The 26,110-nt window shown below is 40.3% G+C and overlaps 1 protein-coding gene across 5 annotated transcripts in view; it reads right to left on the bottom strand.

The window, feature by feature from the left end:
• Positions 1–26,110, bottom strand: part of KDM4C (lysine demethylase 4C) — a 428,305-nt gene that overhangs the window by 78,303 nt on the left and 323,892 nt on the right. For all 5 annotated transcript variants that reach the window (XR_004350381.1, XR_004350380.1, XR_004350379.1 and 2 more), the window contains one exon: positions 9,971–10,156. Coding sequence is in view for 2 of the 5 variants with exons in the window: in XM_032634921.1 (XP_032490812.1) it covers positions 9,971–10,156 (186 nt within the window). In the remaining 3 variants the exon portion in view is untranslated. The remainder of the gene's footprint in view (positions 1–9,970; positions 10,157–26,110) is intronic.

The raw sequence follows: 26,110 nt of genomic DNA, 5'->3' as shown, positions 1-26,110 counted from the left end.
TCATGAAATAATAAAGCATAATATGCCAAAAATGTTGCTTTTTTCCTTCCATCTTCAGTATTAAAATGGCTGCACAAAAATTCACCAATTTTGATAAGTTTTTTTAAAATGTACGCTGATACGATAGCTGTCACAATACAATCTAACAAAATTGTTTCAAATAAAGTTAAAGACAACTAAGTGCTACTAGAGGCATCTTAAGGAAAAAACTGAACGAACCTTTTTTGGCCAACCCAATACTTATGAAAGCATTCAATAAACTTTAAAAGGCACTAAACCAATATTAGCTATTATTAATTTTATTTACCTCATCTACCTTGATATGCTGCTCTCAACAAAAGGGGGAAGTCACCTTGAACAGGAGAGAAAATCAGGGTGGGACAGGCAATTCTGATTCTACAAAGGCACACTACTTACATGAGCATCAGAGAGAAAGAGGGGAGGGAGAGGTAGAGAGAGACAGAGAGAGAGAGAGACTGAGAATGAACAAGTGCAAGCTTCCTAAGCTTCGTTTGAAATTTCAGGAGAAACGGCCAAAGGAGCAGTGGCAGAGAAGTCAACCAAAAGCTTTCTACTGCCCATCACAACAACAGCAGGAACAGTGCAGATTCTGCCTCACTGGCTCACCAATGTTAATCAAAGAGGACAAATCCACAGTCTTTAACGTCCACTATTAAGCAAGCAAGCTAATATCCATCTGTCAGTCTATCAAGTGTTAATTAAATGCATCTATGTGCCCAGAACTGTGCTTGAAAGACAGCTGTGTGAGGTTCCAGTGGAGGCAGGAAGGGCAGGGGAAGGACTGAGCCGCTCTGGAGCAGCCCCTCCTTTCCAGCCCCGTGCCTTGTAGCCCTCCTTTTAATCTCTCTGGGCTCTGCGGCCTTGACAAAAGCTACTTCTTTGCATCTATTAAGGATGCTCTTCTTTTCTCAAAATACATGATAAAGATACATGACAACACACTTTAAGGTATAGTTAAAAGTTGTTTAATATATAAGGGTTTGCAAATTTTTAATTTTCTTCTAATTCCTGAGAAATATATGAGAAAAGGGGGACAAAATTAACTAAAAGGCCTACCTAATTCTCAAGGAAAGACAAACAAAATGGAAAATAACCCATGAGCGTATCCGATGCCCACAAAGAAGAGGGTTTTCACTTTTCCCTCCCTCCTGCCCCAAGAAAAAGCTTCTGAGTGACAGGTCAGCCCAGTAATGGCTGAAAGAAAAATTAAAAGAATGTTTCATTGAAAGATGTAGAAACCGGAAATGTTCCTTCAGATACTACTCTATAATTTCACTATACCCAGTGTGGGACAAGAAGACAGGGAGGATGCATGAAACCTCACGGTGCAAACAAGCCAACTTCAGATAAGGAATGGTGAAGAAACCATCCCTTTTATACCTGGAAAGAAGTATTTATTTACACGTGAGAAATGTGTCAGAGCCCAAGATGGCTACCAACACTCTGTGGAAAGGGGGGAAGTAGCCCCAGGCTGCCTGGCTTCCTGCCAAGAGACCTCAAGAGGCCTTTCTAGTTAATTCAGAGTTTTATATATCATGTTTGCTGAAAGTGGACACAGAACATAGACCTAGACTTTTAGATAGAAGCCTTGGAACTTACCTCATTTAAGTGTCTTTTCTATTGCTTGCAGTTAATAGTCTCATAAAATTATACTCTCATTACATTTTGTCAGTATCTATGGATTTCATTACGACTATGGCATCTAATTACTGTTTTCTAAATGAAGGAACTGAATATCTGCCTCTTACGCTTTACAAGATGTTGGAATGTCAAATACCCTTTGCTGTTGTGGCACATTCCATTTATATTTCTCTACTGTATCCATGGTGCTTGACCGTAATACCAATGTTAAAATACGGGATTTAGTGTCACTACTTAATTTTCGTAACAAGCTATCAGACAATAATGCAAGCCTTAATTACTTTTTTAAAAAAGGTGTATAAATTGCTGAAAAGCTTAAAATTTCCTGGGAACTGAGAAATATTAATTCTGTGAAAAACTGAGCAAGTGTTTCATATAGAAACACATCTTACCTATGCTAAAAAACGTAGCCACATAAGTGGTTGTTAGAGTGGAAGACTTGGTTTTCCTCAGTACATGTGGTCCTTGAAGTTGCCAAGTATCAACCGTCCCATGTAAACATTCCTTCCTGCAGTTGGCCCCTCTGCGGTAGGTCTGCTGACTGGTCCCTGGTTCCATGATGCACTTCAGGGCAGGGAGTGGGGATAACAGAGCCAACCAGGAAATACAACACTGACAAGTTTCTCCTGGGGCTTCTGATGAGTCTGCTTTAGTGATAAAAACCAAACACCTGTACCAAGATGCAGATTTTTTCCATGAAATTTTCTTGTTTAAATTGGGATCAATTTGCAGTTTTACAAAGGCTGAAAAACGTTCAGGCAAAATTCTCCTTCCTATAAAGCTACCTTATTCTGCATTTTGAGAGAGAGGAAGACAGCCAAGGCTGTCGAACAAGAGAGCTCCTGGAAATCAAGGCTCCAAAGAGGGTGATTGCTAACACTCACATCAAAAACACTTAAGGCCTCAGTAGCCAACATGGCTTCAGAGTTATTTCAGGGGCTCTTCAGGCCCTTAGGAGCAAGCGCTGTCTATTTGCAAAATAAACAAGGCGTCCCACACAGTCTACGTCTTAACATTTTTCAAATGCATTTGGATGTTTCTGGGAAGCATTTGAAATAATGTTTTTTTACCCAACCAAATTAAAGGATAAAGGATAAGAAATCAGGGTCTAGAGAAATGCTGTACTTAAAGGCAGAGATATTGTTCTGAGCCCCTGGAAACCCACTCTGCTTTCTGCCCCCAGATGAGGATGTGTCTTTGCTGACCAGAAGAAGTCTGATTCCAGAGCCAGTTGCTTGCAAATTTTTCCTTAAATGGAAAGACCCAGACTGTTAACAGTACATTCTTCCAGAATGGGAATGTAAACCCTTCATATAGAGCAACTATTGACATATGCTAGCAAAATACAGTTTTGATTCAGACCCAGCAGCAGCCAACCCCATGCAGATACTGCCACAAATGGGTAGCCCACTAGGGAACAGTGTGCAGGAGAGGTGGCATACCAAGGCATTTGGCCTTTCTCTGCCTGCATGGTCTCCCCATTCTCATTAGTTTCTGTATCCTTGACTGAATTAAAATTGGAATCTGCAATGGAGGCATCTGTTATCTCTTCCCACAAGTTCAAAAATTCCTTGAAACACTTTAATTAGCATGAGAAATGGGTCTGGAATCTCTGCAGTTGTTGCCCGAGCTGGGACTGGCACAAAGACCCTTACCAAGTGGCCAGACTTTGAAAAGGAGCTGGAAAATGGGGAGGGACAGAAGGGTAAGCTAAAGATGGCTCAACGGAGACAAGAGAGCCTCTGGCCTAGGACCATGAGGTCACTGCAGGAAGCTTGTGGGGAGAGTGTCAGTGTCAGTAGAACTTTTCCTCTATGCCCCACAGCCAGGCCCAGCAGAAGGTAGGATGGCCCTCAGAGAGATTCCCTGGGTGTCTCTAACTACACTAGCTATGAAGGCAATAACAATGGGACTCCAGGGACTGAGGATGTGCTACAGATTCTCTGAAGCCCTTGTTCTGCTGACTGGAAGCCTGGGGGAGAAAAGCTCCATGATCATTGGCCTCGCCCTTCCCCTGGAAATATCTATAGAAGTAGAAGCAGGAAATTAAAATGAGGGTTATTAATAGAGTACAGAAGTCTGAAGTGGGATATATTTAATTTTCTTGATATAATTAAGAAAAACACTGTCTTCACTGGTTCTACCTGACAGAGTGAACAAGGGAAAATGGGTTCCAATTGTAAATATTCTAAAATGTCTGTGTTAAATATTTCTCCTCCCAGGCAAATCTGGCCTTAACTTTCTTTTTTTTTTTTTTTGCGGTACACGGGCCTCTCAATATTGTGGCCTCTCCCTTTGCGGAGCACAGGCTCCGGACGCGCAGGTTCAATGGCCACGGCTCACAGGCCCAGCTGCTCCACGGCATGTGGGATCTTCCCAGACCGGGACACAAACCCGTGTCCCCTACATCGGCAGGCGGACTCTCAACCACTGCACCACCAGGGAAGCCCTGGCCTTAACTTTCTGTCATCTAGGATACATGGATTGAGATCTCAACAAAACACTCCTACTGATAAAAGCGTAAGGGATTTCTTTTTTCAAATGTATGTATGATTTAGAAAGATTGATCAGATTCATCCTTGAATCACCGTATTGTTTGTTTGTTTGTTTGAACCCTTGCTAAGAACTTTTTACTCCAGACATTTGCTTTGGTCAGAATTCTCTCTGCTTTTCAATAACAGTACAAATTCAGAAGGGCATTTCAAAAATAATCTACACACAAGAAACAAATCATATACAAATACCAGATTATTATGCGCAAGTCTAAGAAGAGCTTGTTATCTGGTCATAGCAAACTTTACTGACTGAACAGAAAGGGAGTTAACAATATCCAAATTGTTATAGGAAAAACAACAACCACCAAACACTGTCAGTTAAACACAAAGACACCCAGATCTGGGGGGCAGGAAGAGGACTGTGGAAATGGCACCATTCAGATCATTGCTAGATGAGTGTTAGCTAAATCCTGGTTCTCTTTCTTAAAAGCAGGGAAGAGAAACTAGAAGGGGACAGAGTCAAGCCATGGAATGGAGCTCCAAACGAAAGGAGGGAAAAGAAGAAGAAAAGAAAAAACACTGATGGATTCAAACTATAGTTTGAATCAAGAGACAACTGGATAACTGAGAACTAATCACAAGTGAGAGTTTAGTTTGCTTTCAGTGTGGCATTCCGATGCCAGCGAGCTTGCCCGGCTCCGACAGGGTCAACACATCAACTCAAACTCTCAGCAAACTCAAACTCTCTCTGTTTAGAACCAGCACAAATGTTACCTCGTCTGTGAAATCTACCTGGCTGCCCCCGATAGAATTAGTGACTTCCTTCCAAGCACTCCCAAAACATTTTATTCATATCTTTATTTAGCCTATCTTATTATGGAATAGAGCATGGCAGCTAAGAGCCTGGTTCTGTGTCACAGTGCCTGGTTTTGAAACCACATGGTCTAAGTGTGACAGAAGCACCAAGAAGAAAATTACAGTCAACTGGTACCTGTTGGATCCCTAAAAGGCTAGAACCCATAATGATGCTCAAAATGGTCAGTGGGGATTTATAATGGGAATGAGTATCTGGGGTCTCTCCCTATCAATCCATAATCAACCTGAAATACTACAGACCCTTTTTATAATTAATGAATTCATATAAAAGTGTTACTGATTTCTTAATGTTTTTTTTTTTTTTGGTCACTTGGTGTTTTCTCAATAACTGATACTGAAAGTACAATACACTATACAATATTCCAGGGTTTAGAATTTAGGGGCCTTGATCGTCCATTGATTGCTCCACATGCTGGCAAGGTGATAGTTGTTTCTGCACACCAAGGAAAGGTTTTATTGTTAGTGATGACAGGTATCCTCACCCCATTACCACCCAAAGGTTAGTTATGTAAGCATAGATTAACCAGAAGAGCTGCCTTGCTATAAGCCCTTCACCAGATCCTGGGCAATGCGGGTGTCCCCCCTGTCCTGAGCCATGCATAGTACTAGCAGGGAAGGAGTTGTGCTAAAGCTTGTCTGGGCAGCTGGCCTGAAGACACAGGTGGGGAAAGAAGTCAGTAAGTGCTGAGCAAGAACTCAAGTTCTATTACAAAGATGAGTGCTAGAATAGAACATGAAGGCAAGCTAAAGGGGCAGAATAACAAGAGAAACTTTCAGAGCCGGCGGGGGGAGGAGGGGCATACAGAAGCCAACATGACCATTACTTTCCATTGCCCACACCAAGAACACTGCCTGGAAATAAGGTGCCCATGTAAAATATCTAACACACACACGACATAAAAGATGCTCAATAAACACTAGCTCTCTTCTGTCCACTAAGCTCATTCCCTAGCATTAGCGAGTTATTTCAACAAATTTATACCAAGCAGCTTCTATGGAAGGTTGAGTACTAGTTTAAAAGATAAAACACTGGTTAAATTAGTTAATATAATGATCTAGTTAAAATAATAGAAAAAAATTGAAGAAAAGGTACACAAAATAGCAGGAAAAAGACTGACCACTAAGATGTTTACTTCAAGTTCTTCCTCTTTTTTGAATAGGTGTCTATCTCCCTGCTAATAGCCACAACTTAGAAAATTATAAAGGAAATAAATTTCTCAAATGTCTTTGATAGGAGAGAGTATTAAGATGAAAATGATGTATCTTGTATAAGATTCTATATTAGATAAGCCTTGCTCCTTACAGTGTATTAATGCATAAACTACAAGTGATTCTGGAGCTCCAACATTGCATATATGGAACAAACACTACAAATCTAATATGAAGGTTTATTGAAGTAATTTGCTTGAAAGAGAAATCTGTGCGTTCCATCTTCCTCAGTTCTGTTGCCCTTCGTTATTCAGGCATCTCTTCCATTGGACACCTCTCTAGTTTACTCAGGTGTGAGGAGATGACCCAGTTGTGGCTATACTTTGCAGAAGTATATAATTTATGAGCAGCTCATTGTTTGCTCTGGAGAAGAAATGTTTTCAAGGCTCCCAGGTTCAAAACCATTTTACTATCTATTGTGTTCTCCGTCTTTTCCTTATAAACATCTGTGCAACATGCACGTAAGTGGGTTAGGAACACATCCAATGGAACCTTCAGAAATAGAGCCAGAAGAGAGGTCACAGTGGCTCATGGCAAAGGATGGTCAAGTACCACAACACTACACACCTAAACACATGTGCACACATACATGCACACACGAATAAAACCTCATATTTGAAAGAAAGTAAGGTGCCAGTCAAAAAATATGTTTGACAAAAACACTGAAAACTGAGAACTAAAATTTAGATTATCAAGGATTAGCTGAACACTTTCTGTAATATGCTCCTTTCTACTTTAAGAATTTGAAAGCTACCTATTTCTCCAAATGTTATCATTCTAATTACAGAGTATGATTACTGTCTACTGGAAAAGTGCATTATAATAAATCAGACAAAATTTTTATAGCATTATCCAGAATGACTTTACACCCAAAGCTCAACAGCACTGAATAAGCTAGTATATTTTGAATAATTTATGGCATTAAAGGAGGAGTAGAATTTACTTTAAAATGGTCCTTTTGGATGCAAAAAAGCAAATAATGGAAGAAGTAAAAAAAAAAAAAAAAAGGGAAACAAAAACTCTGAAGTAAGTATAAATGGAATACTGAAGTAACTGTAGCTTTATACTTCATTTCACCTAAATTGTACAGGCATCCTCTACTCTCTAAAATGCCTGTGTTGGCTCTCCAAGTTAGCCTGAAATTTATCTCAGAGTTTTTTCCACTGCTATGATTCAGTGATTGCCCATTACTCCCAAACAATCAAGACATGGTTAAGAACATAGACAAACTATACTTCCGACTCTTGGGAGTGTGTCCCCTGGCACTCACAGTTTACATCAAGAGAAGTACCTGAGTGAAGTTCAATTTTTTTATGCTTGAAAAAGGAAAGGACACTTAACACAGTAAGGGTAATCACAGTGCTCTTAACCAAAGTTGCCAGATTCTATGAATTCCCTCTAGTTAGTTGTCAAACATTTTGGGGAGGAATCTATACTTGAAGTCTAATTAAAGAATAATGGATAAGCATTAGCTATCAGGAATGTATTTTAGAAATCCAGTGTTCATAGTGCTTCCCCCTAGAGAGCTTTGCAAACGCAATTTACGATCACTAAAATGTTTTCCTCATAAGGAAAACCTGCCACATGTAATGTAAATTATATGATCTTTTCCCTACCCTTTACAAAGTATACCAAGCTTAAAGTAATCTGTAGGGGAGAGCAGTTTCTAAATCACCTCAACGTCAAATATTTTCCTTTTCATCATCATTTATGAAACACATTGGTAACACAGACCTGACTGAGCCACACATCAGAGTTAAGAGGAATGAGGTCCTGATTGAACACCTGGATCTCTTTAATAGCAACTTCAGTATAATCATCAGTAACCACAGAGCTCTGGAATATTAAAAAGGGAATGTATGATCCCAAGCAAAGCTTTAGATGAACACCTCTAGCACCACTCGGGGTTTGGGGTTTGGAATTCAACAAATAGTAGAGTAGGGGCTGAAAAGACATTTACATTCCAGCACCTGTCGCTCATTAACTGAATCTATTTGGGCAAAAAACTGAACTTCTCTGAACTTGAGCTTCTTATCCTTGAAGCAGGGATAATATTACTCATGTGGCCCAGTTCATGTAGGATTGTAGCAGCAACAGCAGCAGAAGTAGCAAAACGAGAAAGCAGTAGTTCAACTTTCATTTTCTGAGGGCTTACAGTGTCCGGTGGATTGAAAACCACATGGTAAGGTAAGCATGCCACTGTAGACAAGGAAGCTGAGACTCAGAGAGAAGAACTTGCACAAGACTGCACATGTGTTACTGGCAGAATCTAAGTGTGAACACCAACAACTCTGACTCCAGAGGCCATGACCTGGTTCACATCTCAAAATGTATTCACATGTGTCATCTAATGAGGTAATGCTAGTGACTTCACTGTAAATGGCAAAGCGCCACAGAATGCAATGTGTTATTAGTGTAATTTTTTTAAGCTGCTAAAGTGTTTTCTGCTGAGTACATATACTATTCTTAGCAAGAGCCCATCAACTCAAGAAACTAAGGAAAAAGCATGAATGAATATGTAACTTGAGACCTAAAACAATGGAAAAGTATGGAAAATGACTTTAAAATAGATGTGACAGTTGGTGATGTCATTTTCTACATTTGCACATTCGCATGCATCCACACAGAGTTCCAACCCACAAACATCAAGCATCTCTCAAGACACCGATGGAAGTTGCCAGAATCATCAAAAAGTCGAGAGATCCGTTGTGTATGCGTCATGGCTCCCCAAGCCCATACCGACGACTTGGCAGGCTGCTCACAGGAGGTGATTAGAGACATGGGACAAGCATGTTAGTCTGCAAATAATCTGTGGCCAAGCTTCCCAGGGATAACAAGGGGCAGCACGTTAGCAAAGCTGAGGGTCGATAGGATGCTTTAGAGTCCTCACTGGTGGCCAAAAACAATGATGGTGAACAAGAAAGCTAACAAAGGCATAGCAACTACCTCTACACTGTCTTAATGATTCTAAGCCTTTGAAACAGAGGAAAGACTCCATTCACCAAGGACAGGTAAACTGAATTACAATTAAATTCACATGTTAGTTAGTTGCAAACGCTCTTTTCCCAGAAATAGGTTCAGTCCTGAGTGAAATGGAAAAGGCAGAAAACGCTGCCCTCTGAACTTCTCTTCTGCATTTCTGCTTTTCTGAGCTTGTCCTCACTCCTCTCGGCCTCTATGCTGCCCCTAACTTATCCCATCTCAGACAGCAAGTCCCCAAACATTTGTGATCACCCTCTCCCTCCCTTTACTGTGTTGCTGCTCTTTGTTTTCTCTAGAAGGGATTAAATAAACCCCTAAGGCCAGAGTGTACAGGTGTCTGGATTAAACACTGCAGGATCTCAGGAGACGCTTTCACATCAGTCTCTTCCCAGAAATGCTCTCCCCCTCATCCCAGAGATGTGCAGGACACAACCTGTACAAGCGTACTCAGCAGCCCTGTAGACAAACCCCAAACCAGAGCAGGCAGGAAGAGTTTTATCCATTCATCTGTTCATTCACTCATTAAACTCAATAAATATGTATTGCATCTAGCATGTGCCAGACACTGATGGGTCTTGGGCAAATACTAGTAAATAATAATGTATAATACCTGCCCTCAAGAAACTCACAGTCTAGACACATCATCAATGAGTAACATAACAGAGTAGAACATGCTAGCCCTGGGAGGTGTGCAGGAAGGGATTCATATGCAGTCTTGGCATCGGTAAAGGGAGAGCAGGCCTTACCACGTGTGGGTTGACTTTATGTCGAAAGCACGTGATGTTCACCACATACGGCCAATCGTCAGGCTCCATCAGCACCCCAGCAGCATGAGCACAGGTGACGTGGAATGAGGCTGGGCATCGGCCATAGGAACACTGGATGCAGGCTCCAGAGACCTTCTTAACCCGGTGCCTGCAGAACATGCATTTCTGGAGGGTTAAAACAAAGAAGAGCATCAATTCAAACTCGGCCAACTCAGCCAATTTCCACACTTCACAGCATAATAGCTATTAGAGAGTAAAAAAACTGATTACACCAACAAGGCCTGACCTCCAGGGCCCCTAATGGTGAGAGTGACTGTGACAACATAAGCTGCGTACCTTCAAGGAAACACACAGCTACAGCCGCATACTACCAGACACATGCTTGTGGTAAGGAAAGCCAAGCCCTTTTGCACATGCTTCTCCAGGCACAGAGCTGAGGAAGAGGCCCCCCGGGTGCTCCTGTAAATCACCCATGAATGCTGAAGCTTCTTCTCTTTTACCTTCTGCATGCTAGGCCTTTCTGTACATCAAGAGATAGACTATGGGTTTGACAGACAGGCACATACTCTCCTAAGTTAGACGAGGTCTTCAGAAATACCCAAAGAGGGGCTTCCCTGGTGGCGCAGTGGTTGAGAGTCCGCCTGCCGATGTAGGGGACACGGGTTCATTCCCTGGTCCGGGAGGATCCCATGTGCCGCGGAGCGGCTGGGACCGTGAGCCATGGCCGTTGAGCCTGCGCGTCCGGAGCCTGTGCTCCGCAGCGGGAGAGGCCACAACAGTGAGAGGCCCGCGTACCGCAAAAAAAAAAAAAAAAAAACCCAAAGAGCACACAGCTGGGCTCACGTTTCCATTTACAAGGAAACGTAAAGTGTTAAATGGTCCAATGTGGAAACTGCAGGCTCAAGTGTTTAATAATCCAAATCTGAACCCTTCATGACTGAAACAAAAATATGCCTCCCAAAGTGAGAAAACTGAAAATCACCCCAAAGGGCATAATTTTGTTGAATATCTATAGCTGACTATGCCTGGGGAAGAAAGAATGGAAATAAAAACTGCAATAATAGTTACCACAATATGAAAGTTAAATTGCATACAATTAGCCCCAAACATTATCAGTACATTTGTTACGAGAGATGGGAAAAAATCAAACAGCTTCACTAAATGCAAGATTTGTGAACTAATACTTGAAGGTTAGGAAAAAATAGTTGTAGAACAACACAGGGCCAGGTTCAGAAAGCAGAAGAAACAGAGTGATCAAAAAGCTCAACTTTTCATTCCTAAGGATAAAGGAAGTCTGCAATCTGATCAAATGATGATGCAAATATTCTTCTTTTATAGGTACATTTTCCTTCCTGGGACAAAAAAGGTACTTACACTCAATGCCTTTTGAGGACTGTAATGTTTTATCAACAGACCTGTAAGAATCAATGTGGACAAAACGTCTAACTCTTCTTTGCCCTCACATCTGATCAGCATCTTCAGTCTGCACCTTAATAGATTCTGCACCTTAATCTTACTCTGATCTCACCTACCCATCTATACCAACTTTCACCATCTCTGTCCATGTTGTCTTGCCCAGTGTAGTAGTGGCCTCCTAACCAGTCTCGCAGTCTTTTATTTCATGCCATTTTGATTCACCTTCCCATAGAACTGAAAAAAGACACATTACAATACGAACAAAAGCATTATTTAACATCTTGATATCTCTTTGGCAATTCTTGGTATCAGTTTCAACACATTCCTGGTAATTCTTGGTTTACCAGTATCTTTTTGTCAATTCCAACCATTTGAAATATGATGACAGATATAATAGAAAGACCTCATATCAGGAACCCCAGGCATAATCAGATAATCTTTTAAGAGCCTAATCACACCACAAAGAGGTCAGTGTTTGAATAAATTCAGATATTGACAGATGTATGAAAGGAGAAATTGTTTCCTATTTTACCAATTAAATAGGATTAAGAGTAAGAAAGAGTACTATGACTTAGCTAATTAATGAACTGGTAACTCCCAGCCTCTTCTACCATTAACTTCCTCAATAAACAGAAGTTCTCCAGAAAGAGGGAAGGAGACAGAGAGAATACATTTAAGCCTACTAATAACTCACTCCTTGGAATCTAGTAAGGGAAGTGCCTCCTTTCCCAGGAAGACCAGAGGTAGCCATTTCTAAGGATAAAACCAGTATCCTTAGAAAGTCAACCTGAAGACTCTTGTAATGCAATGCTTTGGAAGATGTTTATTCATAGAGTTGAGAAGTTTGGCTTAAACATCTAATAGGTTCTTGGAGAGATGGAGAACTCCACAAAACTTAGTAGGGGAGCCATTCCATATGCTGTATTACAGTCTACATAGTACTTCCAAACCGCAGTTTCACCTGCTTGCTACTAAACCAATTGTTCTCTACCCTGGCTAAAGCAACTATGGCAATTTAACACCTATACTGCTGGGCTGCGGAATTTAATTCAATAGGGCAAAGATTAGGACATATAAGCCACTTCCTAGAATGTTACAATAGAATTAAGTACTATGAAAAAAGTAGAAACAAAATGCTATACGAAACTAGAATGACCAGTGCAATCAGGTGTGCTTGGGGGTAACATAGGGAAGAAGGCTTTAAAGAAATGTAATGAACTGACTGGATCAAGATGGTGGCCTCAGCCCCTGCTACAAATCCACCAGCCCCAAACCCTAAATAAATAGAGATAGGAAAAAGAATGAAACCGTAATAGCACTGACTAACAAAAAAGAGAGCACTTAATTTCAGGGAGGAGAGCCCCAGCAACAAACTATCAGTAGGTTTCTCTGAGGAGGCAGTTCTGGCAAGGCCAATGTCAAGAGTGGAAGCAAATAATTAAAAGGCAAGGGACCCACTGTCAGGCCAGCCCCACGGCCCACCTGCCCCCACTCTTCATCAGCAGGTGAAGTAATCTGATCCGATCTGAATCCGAGTCCTGTGACCTGACCTATCATTTGCCAATAAGACAAGTGAATTCTCGTTTGGGCTAAGGAAAAAAATAGTGCACCCAAGATAAAATACAATCATATACTTTAAAAATCACAAACACTTGAAGGAAAACAATGCCATGAACAAGAGATACTATAATTAATAAATAGAAGAATAGCTGGCCTAAGGAATCAGGTAAGGGGAAACAGAAGACGAGTTTAAAAGAGATGCAGCATGTGTTATGATAGATTCCCAAACAGATCCCATCAATTGAAAAACAAAAACAGTAACGACCACCAGTTCTAAAATTAAAAATATTATTGTAAAGAAAAAAAAATTAAGATGTGCTGAATTCTGAAATGGATCCCACTGAAGATCAAATTAGCAACTGGAAGATGGAGCCCAGAGATTGTGCAGGACACAGAAGAAAAGATCAAAAAAGAAGGAAAATGGAACACAAATGCTAAGCAGTATTGAAAAGAGATCCAGATGTTCTACTATCTCTCTAAAAGGCATTCTAGGGCTTCCCTGGTGGCGCAGTGGTTGAGAGTCCGCCTGCCCATGCAGGGGACACGGGTTCGTGCCCCGGTCCGGGAAGATCCCACATGCCGCGGAGCGGCTGGGCCCGTGAGCCATGGCTGCTGAGCCTGCGCGTCTGGAGCCTGTGCTCTGCAATGGGAGAGGCCACAACAGTGAGAGGCCCGCGTACCGCAAAAAAAAAAAAAAAGGCATTCTAGATGAATAAAAAAAGAGAAAATAACAGAAATTTTCCAGACCTGAAAAAGGCCCAACAAGTAGGGTTAATTTTTTTTTTAAATCACCTAAACACATCTTAGATACATGTTATATTTCGACATAAAAAGAGAAAATCCCAAAATCTTCCAAAGAAGTAATCAGATCTTCCATAGTAATCTGAAAAATCAGATTACTGTCAGATCTCTAATCTGCAATAGTGAGTGCTAAAAGACAATGAAACAGTCTTCCAATTTATAGAGGAAAATTAAATTTGGTCTACATCCAGCCTAATTTTCATTCAAATGTGAGAGCAAACATAAAGATTATTTTTTCTTTTTCACATTCAAGGATCAGAAGTATGCAATGAAGAAGTAAAGAGTAACCAAAATGCTAAATATGTGGATAAATCTAAATGAATATGGACTGTATGAACAATAACATTAATGTCTTCCGGGTTTGAAAACAGAGAGAGAATCTGAATAGATGACAACTGTAGCATATAAGGAAGAAGCAGCAAAAGTGAAGTTTTAAATGTTCTAAATGTTCTTGAATTGTCTGGGAAAAGGGTAAAAGTACCAATTCACTAATAGTGGGAAAACAAATAGAATAAGGAAAAATAATAAATTCAAACAAAGACATGAAAGGAAAGAAACAGAAACATAGAACAGGTGGGAGCAAAGGAAAAAGCACGTTATAAATTGGGAGAACTAAACCCAAACATATCAGTAAGTTAACTGTAAACAGACTAAATTTTATCTTATAGACCAAGGGTAGCAGAAGTTTTCTTAAAATGCCAGATAAATATTTTAGGCTTGTGAGCCACACAGTGCCAGTTGCAAGTGCTCAACTCTACCTTGTATAGTTGAATTGAACAATGTGGGGCTTAGGGGCACCAACCCCAACCCCTGCGCAGTCAAAAATCATGTAACTTTTGACTCCCCCAAACTTAACTACTAAGAGCCTACTGCTGACCAGAAGCCTTACCCATAACATAAACACTCGATGAACACGTATTTTGTATGTCATATGTATTATACACGCTATTCTTACAATAAAGTAAACTAGAGAAAAGAAAATGTTATTTAAAAAATCAAAGAAGATAAAATACATCTACAGTACTGTACTATATTTATCCATACCTAAGTTTATGTCATCTGTTTACAAGATGAATTGTCTGTCAGTACCTACATCAATATTGTCTTATAGGATATGAAAAACTGTAGATGTTAAACATATTGCTAACAGTAGGCATCAAAAATTAAAAGATAATGTTAAAAAAATTCATATTTACTTACAGGTATAATGATTCATGCATTAATAATGAAGAAGCAGTAATATGACTGCTCTATGGGTAGCCTAATGTAATGGGTGGCACCGTGTGTGGTCTGTGTTTGTGTGTGTAACTTTTGATAAATTTTAACTTTTTATAATAGATCTGTGTATATTTTATGGTAGAAAATGATAAAATAGACTAGTATCTACATATAGTTTATGCATTCATGACATACCTAACATGTTCTTAATTTTTGCCATATTTCTAAACTACATGGTTCATCTGCAAGTTTTTCAAATTGCCACGAATCTCCAAAAAAATTTCCAATATATTTATTGAAAAAAAAATCCACAGATAAATGGACCCATGTTTCTCAAGGGTCAACTGTAGTATAAAAGCTGCTACAGATAATTCACAAATGATGGGCGTGGCTGTGTTCCAATAAAACTTTATTTACAACAACAAGCACGTGCCCTAGTGTGCTGACCCCAGCTATAGGCCATGGGCACGTATTTGAAGATAGTGAGCTGTGAAATGATGGAATCAGTATTTAAGTAAGATCACTCTAGCAGCAAGGTGGATAAAGAGCAGACTGGTGGGAAATGAAACTGTTAGGAAGCCACAGGAATACTGAGGCAAAGGATGATGACGACTTGGACTAGGGAAGTGGCTATTAGGAGGAAGGTAAATGTTAAGTGTTTTTCACTCCTGTTATTCTTTGTTGACAGAAATTCTATATCTTCCTTTAAATAGAGCTACTCACTCAAGGCCAGGGCTGGACAGTCTGTGTGCTGTGGGAAAGAACCTCTTTAGTAGCTGCTTTAGTTTTGAAATAGATGAGGGTTGAGGTGACCAATTTCTAGAGGGATGAGGACTGAAAGGAATGTGTGAACAGTAAGACTGTTGGGCGCTTAAAAGCACAGAAAGTTCAGAAAGGTAGGGCCATTCTTCCTGCAGTTCCTGTTTGAGATGCCAGTGACCCACTGGGAGAGGGATAAGGAACTGATTTCTGGAAGACGATAAATAAAGGAGGTTTGAGAAGTCAAATGAGGCAGCCTAGAGAGCCATCACTTGGGGTACTTCGGAACAAAGTTGAGGAGGGCTGATGTCCAGGGAGACCAACACAGCAGAGCAGGACAATGCTGACACAGATGACACTGGAGAGTGACTTTAAGGTGTCATTCACCTTTATGGTTTTCTAGTAAGGATGCCTGGGACATAACAGCTGCTCAATGTTTGTTGAACTAAACTGAATCCAGGCAAGTATATTTTGGTCAAGCTATAGACCTGCTCGCCTGTTTCCTCAACAGTGAAAAAGGACTCCACACGTAACTATGCCACCAGAGATGTTAGAGGGCTTCAGAATCACTGGGAGGCCTGCTTCAAGCACAGGTTGCAGGTGCCACCCCCAGAATTTCAGTGTGTCTGGGCTGGGGCTGTTGAATTTGCATTTCTGACAAGTTGTCAGTAATACTGATGCTGTTGATCCAGGGATCACACTTTGAGAACCACTGGGCTGGTGGGTTAAAGTGTTAAAGGGTGTGGATTATTCTGAGAGGCTCTAGTATAAGGCAATTCAGGAAGTACAATGTTTTTTCATCTATTCTTCTGCGTCAAGGGCTGAGAGAATCCTCAGGCAAGTATGATTTATAGATCACTGTACTTTCTCGGGGGACTGGATTTCCATACTTATTCCAATGGCATAGGCCATTAAAGCTCCTAATGGGTTGAGGATTTAATGAAGTATCTGGCAGTGAGGCTTTGTGTACCATTAGATTCCTTGAGCACAGAGCCTGGCAAAGGGCATCAAGAAATGATGAGCTGTGAAGGAGTTACAGGTTCAAAGCACATCCCCTTCCCTTTTTCTTTTAATATGATTTGTAGTATGATTTTATTGTTGTTTTGCCAATTTTATGATTCTTTTTTCTTCCATAAATAAGCTGATAATTTCAAAACAGGCACAAATACTTTTATTTTAATTAGTATTTCCTTATCAGACAGGTAACAAGCTGATATTACCTAATTCCTTTTTCCTTTTGCTCTCCAAAGATGTTTTTTCCAGGTACTCCATGGCAAGCTGACGTTTCCAGCTCCAACAGGGAATACTGTTGGACTCAATGGATGTCACTATTGTTGCAGGCAAGTCAGAGGACTGAGGCTGAAACTCTGATTTTGCTCTACATCCTTAAATATAGGTTTTAAAAGAGAAACCTTTTTTTTTTTTTACTCTACCTGTAAAATTTATGTTCTGCTCATAAATATTCATTAACTCAGTCACTCACGTGCCAATAATGGCCAACACTGGGGGAACGCTGTATGATGCAGTCTAAGATTTACAGCAAGGAGCTTACAGTCCAGGGGAGGAAACAGACATGTAAACAACTTAGGCAGAAGGAAAAGCAGAACACGAGAGCTGTCATGTGAGAGCAAGATTCAGAAGGAGCAGAGAGAGGAGTAGATTGGTACCGAGAGAAATCAGTTTACCCAGAGAGCTAAAGAGCGGCTGGGGAGGAAGGGAGAAGGGAAGGTTGAAAACCGAGGTGTCCATGGTGAGCTCACACTGCAGGGTATGGGCTGCTATAGTAAGGGGCAGCAATTAATATGCAGTCTCACACCACTCGGGCCAGACAGAATTGTTCTGATCTCAGTGGTCTAAGCATATTACAAATGGCAGATGTCATGAAATGATACAGTAAAACTCAATTCTGAATACTTGTGCATCAGCTCGTAACATGGTGAGCACTCTGTCGCTCCACACCCCCATCAAGAAAAGTTATTTCTATCCTTCAAGTTCAGAGCATTAAAATAAATGGCTCATGGTGTCAAGCGTGTGGAATTAAATCATTATTTATGATATGTATCAGAAGCCATTTATCTCATTGCTTTTTGTTTAGTGAGATTCACCCCACAAAGGGTGAGAAGCTAAGAAAAAGTCAAGCAGCAGGCTAAAGAGGAAAGGGCAGAGGAATGAGCTCAGCCAGGCCAAGAGACAGAGACAGAAAAACGGGCAGAGGTGGTGGTGATCAGCCAGAAGGCTGCACTTATTCAAAACAAGCAAGGGAGGCTTTGTTGGCCCTGAGAAATATTAAACAAGAATCACAAAAGGATTCTAGAACTGGAAAGGCCATGGCAGTTCATACACAAACTGACAAATTAACAAATGACTCTTGAAAAGCATTATGTCAACAGCCTAGTCACACTTTTTTTTTTAAATTTTGGATCAGCAGAAACACCACCAGGAAGATCACCAAATAGGAATCCTCTGGAAGCACCTTTTAATACCAGTACTAGAACACTGACTGCACACAGTAGGTGCTCAATAAATATCCACTGACCACATGAAGGATCGTTTCCTTATTATATATAACGTGTCAATTCATTCTTTCAGCTATCTCAATATTTATTAAATATCTTCTATATGAAAGGCATTTTGAAAAATGCAAAAGGAGACACAAAAAGATGCTATCCATTTATTCAAGAAGCTTAATTTGGCAAACAAAAAGAGCTGTGACAAAAGTGTTGCCATGGTCATCACGATAATCAAGATGAAGGGCTACGGACTTGGAAGGAGATGGGGATGGACCAGCAGAACAAAGGTGAAGCCGGCATGTGCACCTGAGCAGTTACCCATCTGCGCCCCTGCTCTTCACCACTCTTCAAGTGAGAAATAGGGGCAACAAAGAAGGAACTTCATGACAGCCACCGGAGGGACACCAACACAGGACAAGGAAGGAGGTGCGATTCTGCTTGGACGGCTCAGGCCAGGTGGCAGGATTGCTCAGGCAGGTGACCCGTGCACCGCTCTGAACTGAGGGCCATGAGTCACCAAGTCCAGGCACTTCTGGGTCAGTTCCACAGACTGGCTCCTGGGAACTCATAATAAAGTAAAAAGGGGGCTTCTCCAAAGTCAGAAGTTCCCTGTAATTAACTTCTTGGTGTTCAGGGGCTACGTGCAATGCTTCTACACCAGGTCCTATGCTGCCTTGCAGGGTGCTGGGGACGTGCTGCATGATGGCTGAGCCTGCAGCGGCGGCGGGGACACGGGGTCCCCCGTGTGGCTCAGGGAAGCTGTCTAGCAGGTTTTAGAGAACTGGGGGAGCCAGCGAGAGTGGGCTGCCTTTGAGTTCACCTTGAAGGACTAGCAGGTTTCAGCCAGTCCACATGCAGAGGCATGAGGAGGGAGGGAGGGAGGACATTCTAGATGGATGTAACAAAGCTAAGAGGTTTCTGAGTGGCTTCAGCAACCAAGCAAGTCTCCAGGGCAGCCCAGAAAATCTCAACAACCTTGGGCTAAGAATGCCTGTTGCCCAGGCATGTCTCTTTGCTCATCCATCTTTTGCTCTTTGAGAGTTGGACAAATTCTACTCATCTTGTTATCGAAGGTACCTGGCATGTGTGCAAACTAAATATCTGGGGAGTTCCCTGACCAAACACCACACTCCCCTGTCTTCCCTATGTGGATAGTATTTCAGTTATTAGAAGCATGGACTGGGAAGTCAGACAGACCTGGTTTTGAATCCAGCTCAGCACAGGCACAAAGAATAGTCACAGAAACAGCCAAAATAACATGGACTGAATAAACAGAAGTGGTGAGAAGTCATGGGGGCAGCACGCTAGCCCCTGAACATCTCCTGCCCTTCTTCCTGACACCCCCTCAGCAGAAAACAGAGCTTCCCCTCTGCAATTACTACCTGGGCTATGCAGAAAAGCCAGACATATAAGCAGCATTTGCAATTAAATTAAATATTAAAGGCAACATCACAATCTCATGTTCAAAGAGGCACTTCACTGATGGTATAAAGCAGCATTTGCTGAATCACGAAATAGGCAATGTTATCTATGCTGAGAAAAATCAATCACTTATCATTTCTACTTCTCTAACAGCCTGTTTGGGTTCTATACTTCATTGCAAGTTTATTTCAGATTTAAAGGGCAAAGGGGGCATACAACTATAGCATATAGATAGCTTTAGAACAAATCTTATTCCAAGTACTTATTAAGTGTCACTAAACATCTTTCAGCTGATGGGTGGGGAAAGCAAGCCTCCTAAACCACAAAATAAACATTTTGTAAGTACTTTTTATTTGCATTTTTATTTCTTTTTATGTTAATATTAAAGAGCTCCTGTTTCCTAGAGGAAATTTCATTTTTTGAAATTATTGTTTACAAGAAATCAAACAGAAATTCTTACTCTCCTCGAATAAAGCATTTAATTGAACCCAGAATTACTGAATTATATACTTACTTAAAAAAAAAAAAAGGCACTCTGTCCTTTCTGATACAACGAGGTCCTGCTTAGTCACTGATATGTGCTCTCTAACCCACAAAAATTGACACAAATTTGTGAGGTTACCTATAACTTAGAAGAATTTTTATAGATCACTCTGAATTAATGCTGGAAATGATAGCATTTTAATCATTTAATTCTCTGTTAAATCTAAAAAGAAACACAATTTTCCTGTTTGTCACAGTTTAGGGAGACTGGCTTACAAGCTTCCTGCTGTTCCAAGGACAGGCAAAAAAAAAAAATCTTTATTTATTATGAATATCTGATACGACTTGCTATTGGCATTATCAGATCAAGGACTAAGGACACATTTTCTATTTATTTCTGGCCTCAAGCCTAAAGGCCTTAAGATATCTGACAAAAAAACAATAAATCAAAGACAAAGACTAATTATCCTTAGCAATATTTGTTTTGAGACAGTGCAAACATCCAACACTATAAAGGTTGCAGGGTTGTTTTGTTCAAGGTTTTTTTAGAGAGGAGTGTATGTTTCTGAAATGCCTGTTTTCTGTATATTTACTGAAATTGCGTTCACTGGTCGGGTCTGAGAGGAAACAGTAAAGGCATCTCTAATCTGCAGAGAAGGAACTGGCTCCCACGAGCCAAATTTCAACCTCCTCTCTCATCTGACTTCCTACAGGCACTTTTTAACAGTTTAAATGAACATTTATGTACACTCTTGCTACATATATTTATCTTGGTGAATGGTACTTATTTGAATGTTTGGAAAAAGGAAAAATAAAGAGATCTCACGATTTATTTTTGATCACTACACAAACTGAGATGCTGGGGTGTACTTCCTGCTCTAAACACCAGAAACTGCCCCAAGGCCCCTGAATACATCTGACTCTTGTGAGAAACTGTCACCCATGAATGGTTCTCTCTGTGGCCTGCTGCAACCTCTTTGTCTCTTGTCTTTCAATTATACCAGCAGCAGACCATATTGCGAAAAATTATGTTTAAGTTTAAATACCCCAGCACCATGTCTCCAAATAAAACTGAGGAAGCAGTGATGAAAAGCTATTAGGTCAACATTAGCAGACGTGTCACAGGTGGCCTTTCAGAGGAAGACCCTCTCCCTCTCCGGTGGGGAAAACTGTGGTCCTGAGAAAAGCCAGGTCAGGGTACAGCCCCCTGTGTGAACACTGTCCGGTCCAGACCCCATCCCTCCTCCTGCTTCTGGAGGAACAATCACCTAACAGTGAGTTTGGGGATTTGTTTTCTAGGTTAGACAAATGTGGGGTTTCAATCTCAAGTGGCCCTTAGGGTCACCGAGAAGTTCTTTTATCTTTCCCAGCTGAGGGAATGGACAAAAGGCGGTAAAACGGGCTCTGGTCAAAGGATTAAGATTGAACCCTAACCCTGCCCCCACTGTGGCCTTGCACTGATTTACTAACCAGGATATTGCTTCTGGTTTATTTATGTGGACTTCCTCTGAGGACGAGTAAATGGCCAATATTTTTTTCAATGATCTATTTGTGGGTAATCTTTCCAAGCTTAGCTGCTTCACTGGTCAAGTAAAGATGACAACAGCAACTACTCCTCATGAAGCTGTTCTCAGGGTTCAAAGAAATAACATCTATAAAAGGTTTCTCAGACCCTAGGACATAGTCAGAGCTAAGCAAGGCTGTCCCATCTGTTCCCAAACCTTACCACTCTTGAAGCCCAAATCCGCACATTCTAAAGACAACTGAGCCTCTTCCTTCAACCAGATAATAGGGACCATGAGGCATGAAGGTCCTCAACCACCCTGACCTCCCCTTCATCTTCAAAGCCACAGTTTCAAAACACTGATGCTCATAATCATTCAGACACCAGGTAACTATAGATTTCTGCATCTTGTTATTTAATGCATTGATAAAAAAAAAACACGTTACCATGTCACAAACTAATTTTTAAAACAGTTTAGTAAGTGTACTTCAATATTATTGTCTCCTCTGTAATCCTATGTATTTTATTTTTAATATTTCAAAATACTTTTCTGAAGAACTATCCATGGCCTTTACCAAAAACTGCCAAAAGAGTCCATGAAACAAGTTAAGAATCCCTGACACAGAACAATTAAAAATGTCTAAAGTCACCATGAATGAACATAGTGATTACAATCACCACATAAGAACAAATATTTCAGTGAATAAGCAAAAATGGAAAACATCGCTCCCACGGGGACCCAGCCTGAGGGGCAGGGGTGGGAGCTTCAAAACTAGGGTGGCGCGAAAGCCATGTGGATGAAAGGCTCTTGGTGCTGCAGCCAGGAGTCAGTGCTGTACCTCTGACGTGGGAGAGCCAACTTCAGGACACTGGTCCACAAGAGACCTCCCAGCTCCACATAATATCAAATGGCGAAAATCTCCCAGAGATCTCTATCTCAACACCAGCACCCAGCTTCACTCAACGACCAACAAGCTACAGTGATGGACATCCTATGCCAAACAATGAGCAAGACAGGAATACAACCCCACCCATTAGCAGAGAGGCTGCCTAAAATCATAATAAGTCCACAGACACCTGAAAACACACCACCAGACATGGACCTGCCCACCAGAAAGACAAGATCCAGCCTCATCCACCACTAGTGTTCCACTAGTGACTAGAACACAGTCACTAGTCCCCTCCAGCAGGAAGCCTACACAACCCACTGAACCAACTTTAGTCACTGGGGACAGATACGAAAAACAACGGGAACTATGAACCTGCAGCCTGCAAAAAGGAGACCCAAACACAGTAAGATAAGCAAAATGAGAAGACAGAGAAACACACAGCAGATGAAGGAGCACGGTAAAAACCCACCAGACCTAACAAATGAACAGGAAATAGGCAGTTTATCTGAAAAAGAATTCAGAATAATGATAGTAAAGATGATCCAAAATCTTGGAAACAGAATAGAGAAAATGCAAGAAACATTTAACAAGGACTTAGAAGAACTAAAAAGGAAACAAGCAACAATGAACAACACAATAAATGAAATTAAAAATACTCTAGAAGGGATCAATAGCAGAATAACTGAGGGAGAAGAATGGATAAGTGACCTGGAAGATAAAACAGTGGAAATAACTACTACAGAGCAGAATAAACAAAAAAGAATGAAAAGAACTGAAGACAGTCTCAGAGACCTCTGGGACAACATTAAATGCACCAACATTCGAATTATAGGGGTCCCAGAAGAAGAAGAGAAAAAGAAAGGGACTGAGAAAATATTTGAAGAGATTATAGTTGAAAACTTCCCTAATATGGGAAAGGAAATAGTTAATCAAGTCCAGGAAGCACAGAGAGTCCCATACAGGATAAATCCAAGGAGAAATACGCCAAGACACATATTAATCAAACTGTCAAAAAATTAAATACAAAGAAAATATATTAAAAGCAGCAAGGAAAAAATAACACAAAAGGGATTCCCCATAAGGTTAACAGCTGATCTTTAACAGCAGGACATATTTAAAGTGATGAAGGAGAAAAAGCTACAACCAAGATTACTCTACCCAGCAAGGATCTCATTCAGATTTGATGGAGAAATTAAAAACTTTACAGACAAGCAAAAGCTGAGAGAGTTCAGCACCACCAAACCAGCTTTACAACAAATGCTAAAGGAACTTCTCTAGGCAAGAAACACAAGAAAAGGAAAAGACCTACAATAACAAACCCAAAACAATTAAGAAAATGGGAATAGGAACATACATATCGATAATTACCTTAAATGTAAATGGACTAAATGCTCCCACCAAAAGACACAGACTGGCTGAATGGATACAAAAACAAGACCCATATATATGCTGTCTACAAGAGACCCACTTCAGACCTAGAGATACATACAGACTGAAAGTAAGGGGATGGAAAAAGATATTCTATGTAAATGGAAACCAAAAGAAAGCTGGAGTAGCAATTCTCATATCAGACAAAATAGACTTTAAAAAAAAGACTATTAGAAGAGACAAAGAAGGACACTACATAATGATCAAGGGATAGATCCAAGAAGAAGATATAACAATTGTAAATATTTATGCACCCAACATAGGAGCACCTCAATACATAAGACAAATACTAACAGGCATAAAAGTGGAAATCGACAGTAACACATTCATAGTAGGGGACTATAACACCCCACTTTCACCAATGGACAGATCATCCGAAATGAAAATAAATAAGGAAGCACAAGCTTTAAATGATACATTAAATAAGATGGACTTAATTGATATTTATAGGACATTCCATCCAAAAACAACAGAATACACATTTTTCTCAAGTGCTCATGGAACATTCTCCAGGATAGATCATATCTTGGGTCACAAATCAAGCCTTGGTAAATTTAAGAAAATTGAAATTGTATCAGGTATCTTTTCCGACCACAATGCTATGAGACTAGATATCAATTACAGGAAAAGATCTGTAAAAAATACAAACACATGGAGGCTAAACAATACACTACTTAATAAGGAAGTGATCTCTGAAGAAATCAAAGAGGAAATCAAAAAATACCTAGAAACAAATGACAATGGAGACACGAGGACCCAAAACCTATGGGATGCAGCAAAAGCAGTTCTAAGAGGGAAGTTTATAGCAATACAGTCCTACCTTAAGAAACAGGAAACATCTCGAATAAACAACCTAAACTTGCACCTAAAGCAATTAGAGAAAGAAGAACAAAAAAACCCCAAAGTTAGCAGAGGAAAGAAATCATAAAAATCAGAAATACATAAAAAGATATGAAGGAAACAATAGAAAAGATCAATAAAACTAAAAGCTGGTTCTTTGAGAAGATAAACAAAATTGATAAACCATTAGCCAGACTCATCAAGAAAAAAAGAGAGAAGACTCAAATCAATAGAATTAGAAATGAAAAAGGAGAAGTAACAACCGACACTGCAGAAATACAAAGGATCACGAGAGATTACAAGCAACTCTATGCCAATAAAATGGACAACCTGGAAGAAATGGACACATTCTTAGAAATGCACAACCTGCCAAGACTGAATCAGGAAGAAACAGAAAATATGAACAGACCAATCACAAGCACTGAAATTGAAACTGTGATTAAAAATCTTCCAACAAACAAAAGCCCAGGACCAGATGGCTTCACAGGCAAATTCTATCAAACATTTAGAGAAGAGCTAAAACCTATCCTTCTCAAACTCTTCCAAAATATAGCAGAGGGGGGAACACTCCCAAACTCATTCTACGAGGCCACCATCACCCTGATACGGAAACCAGACAAGGATGTCACAAAGAAAGAAAACTACAGGCCAACATAACTGATGAACATAGATGCAAAAATCCTCAACAAAATACTAGCAAACAGAATCCAACAGCACATTAAAAGGATCATACACCATGATCAAGTGGGGTTTATTCCAGGAATGCAAGGATTCTTCAATATACGCAAGTCAATCAACGTGATACACCATATTAACAAATTGAATGAGAAAAATCATATGATCATCTCAATAGATGCAGAGAAAGCTTTCGACAAAATTCAACACACATTTATGATAAAAACCCTGCAGAAAGTAGGCATAGAGGTAACTTTCCTCACTATAATAAAGGCCATATATGACAAACCCACAGCCAACATCGTCCTCAATGGTGAAAAACTGAAAGCATTTCCACTAAGATCAGGAACAAGACAAGGTTGCCCACTCTCACCACTCTTATTCAACATAGTTTTGGAAATTTTAGCCACAGCAATCAGAGAAGAAAAGGAAATAAAAGGATTCCAAATTGGAAAAGAAGTAACGCTGTCATTGTTTGCAGATGACATGATACTATACATAGAGAATCCTAAAGATGCTACCAGAAAACTACTAGAGCTAATCAATGAATTTGGTAAACTAGCAGCATACAAAATTAATGCACAGAAAACTCTGGCATTCCTATACACTAATG

The sequence above is a fragment of the Phocoena sinus genome, chromosome 6 (genome assembly GCF_008692025.1).
Source record: "Phocoena sinus isolate mPhoSin1 chromosome 6, mPhoSin1.pri, whole genome shotgun sequence".
Classification (NCBI taxonomy): Eukaryota; Metazoa; Chordata; class Mammalia; order Artiodactyla; family Phocoenidae; genus Phocoena; species Phocoena sinus.
Note: the sequence above shows the minus strand (reverse complement) of the source record. Positions and strands in the feature narration are given on the sequence as shown.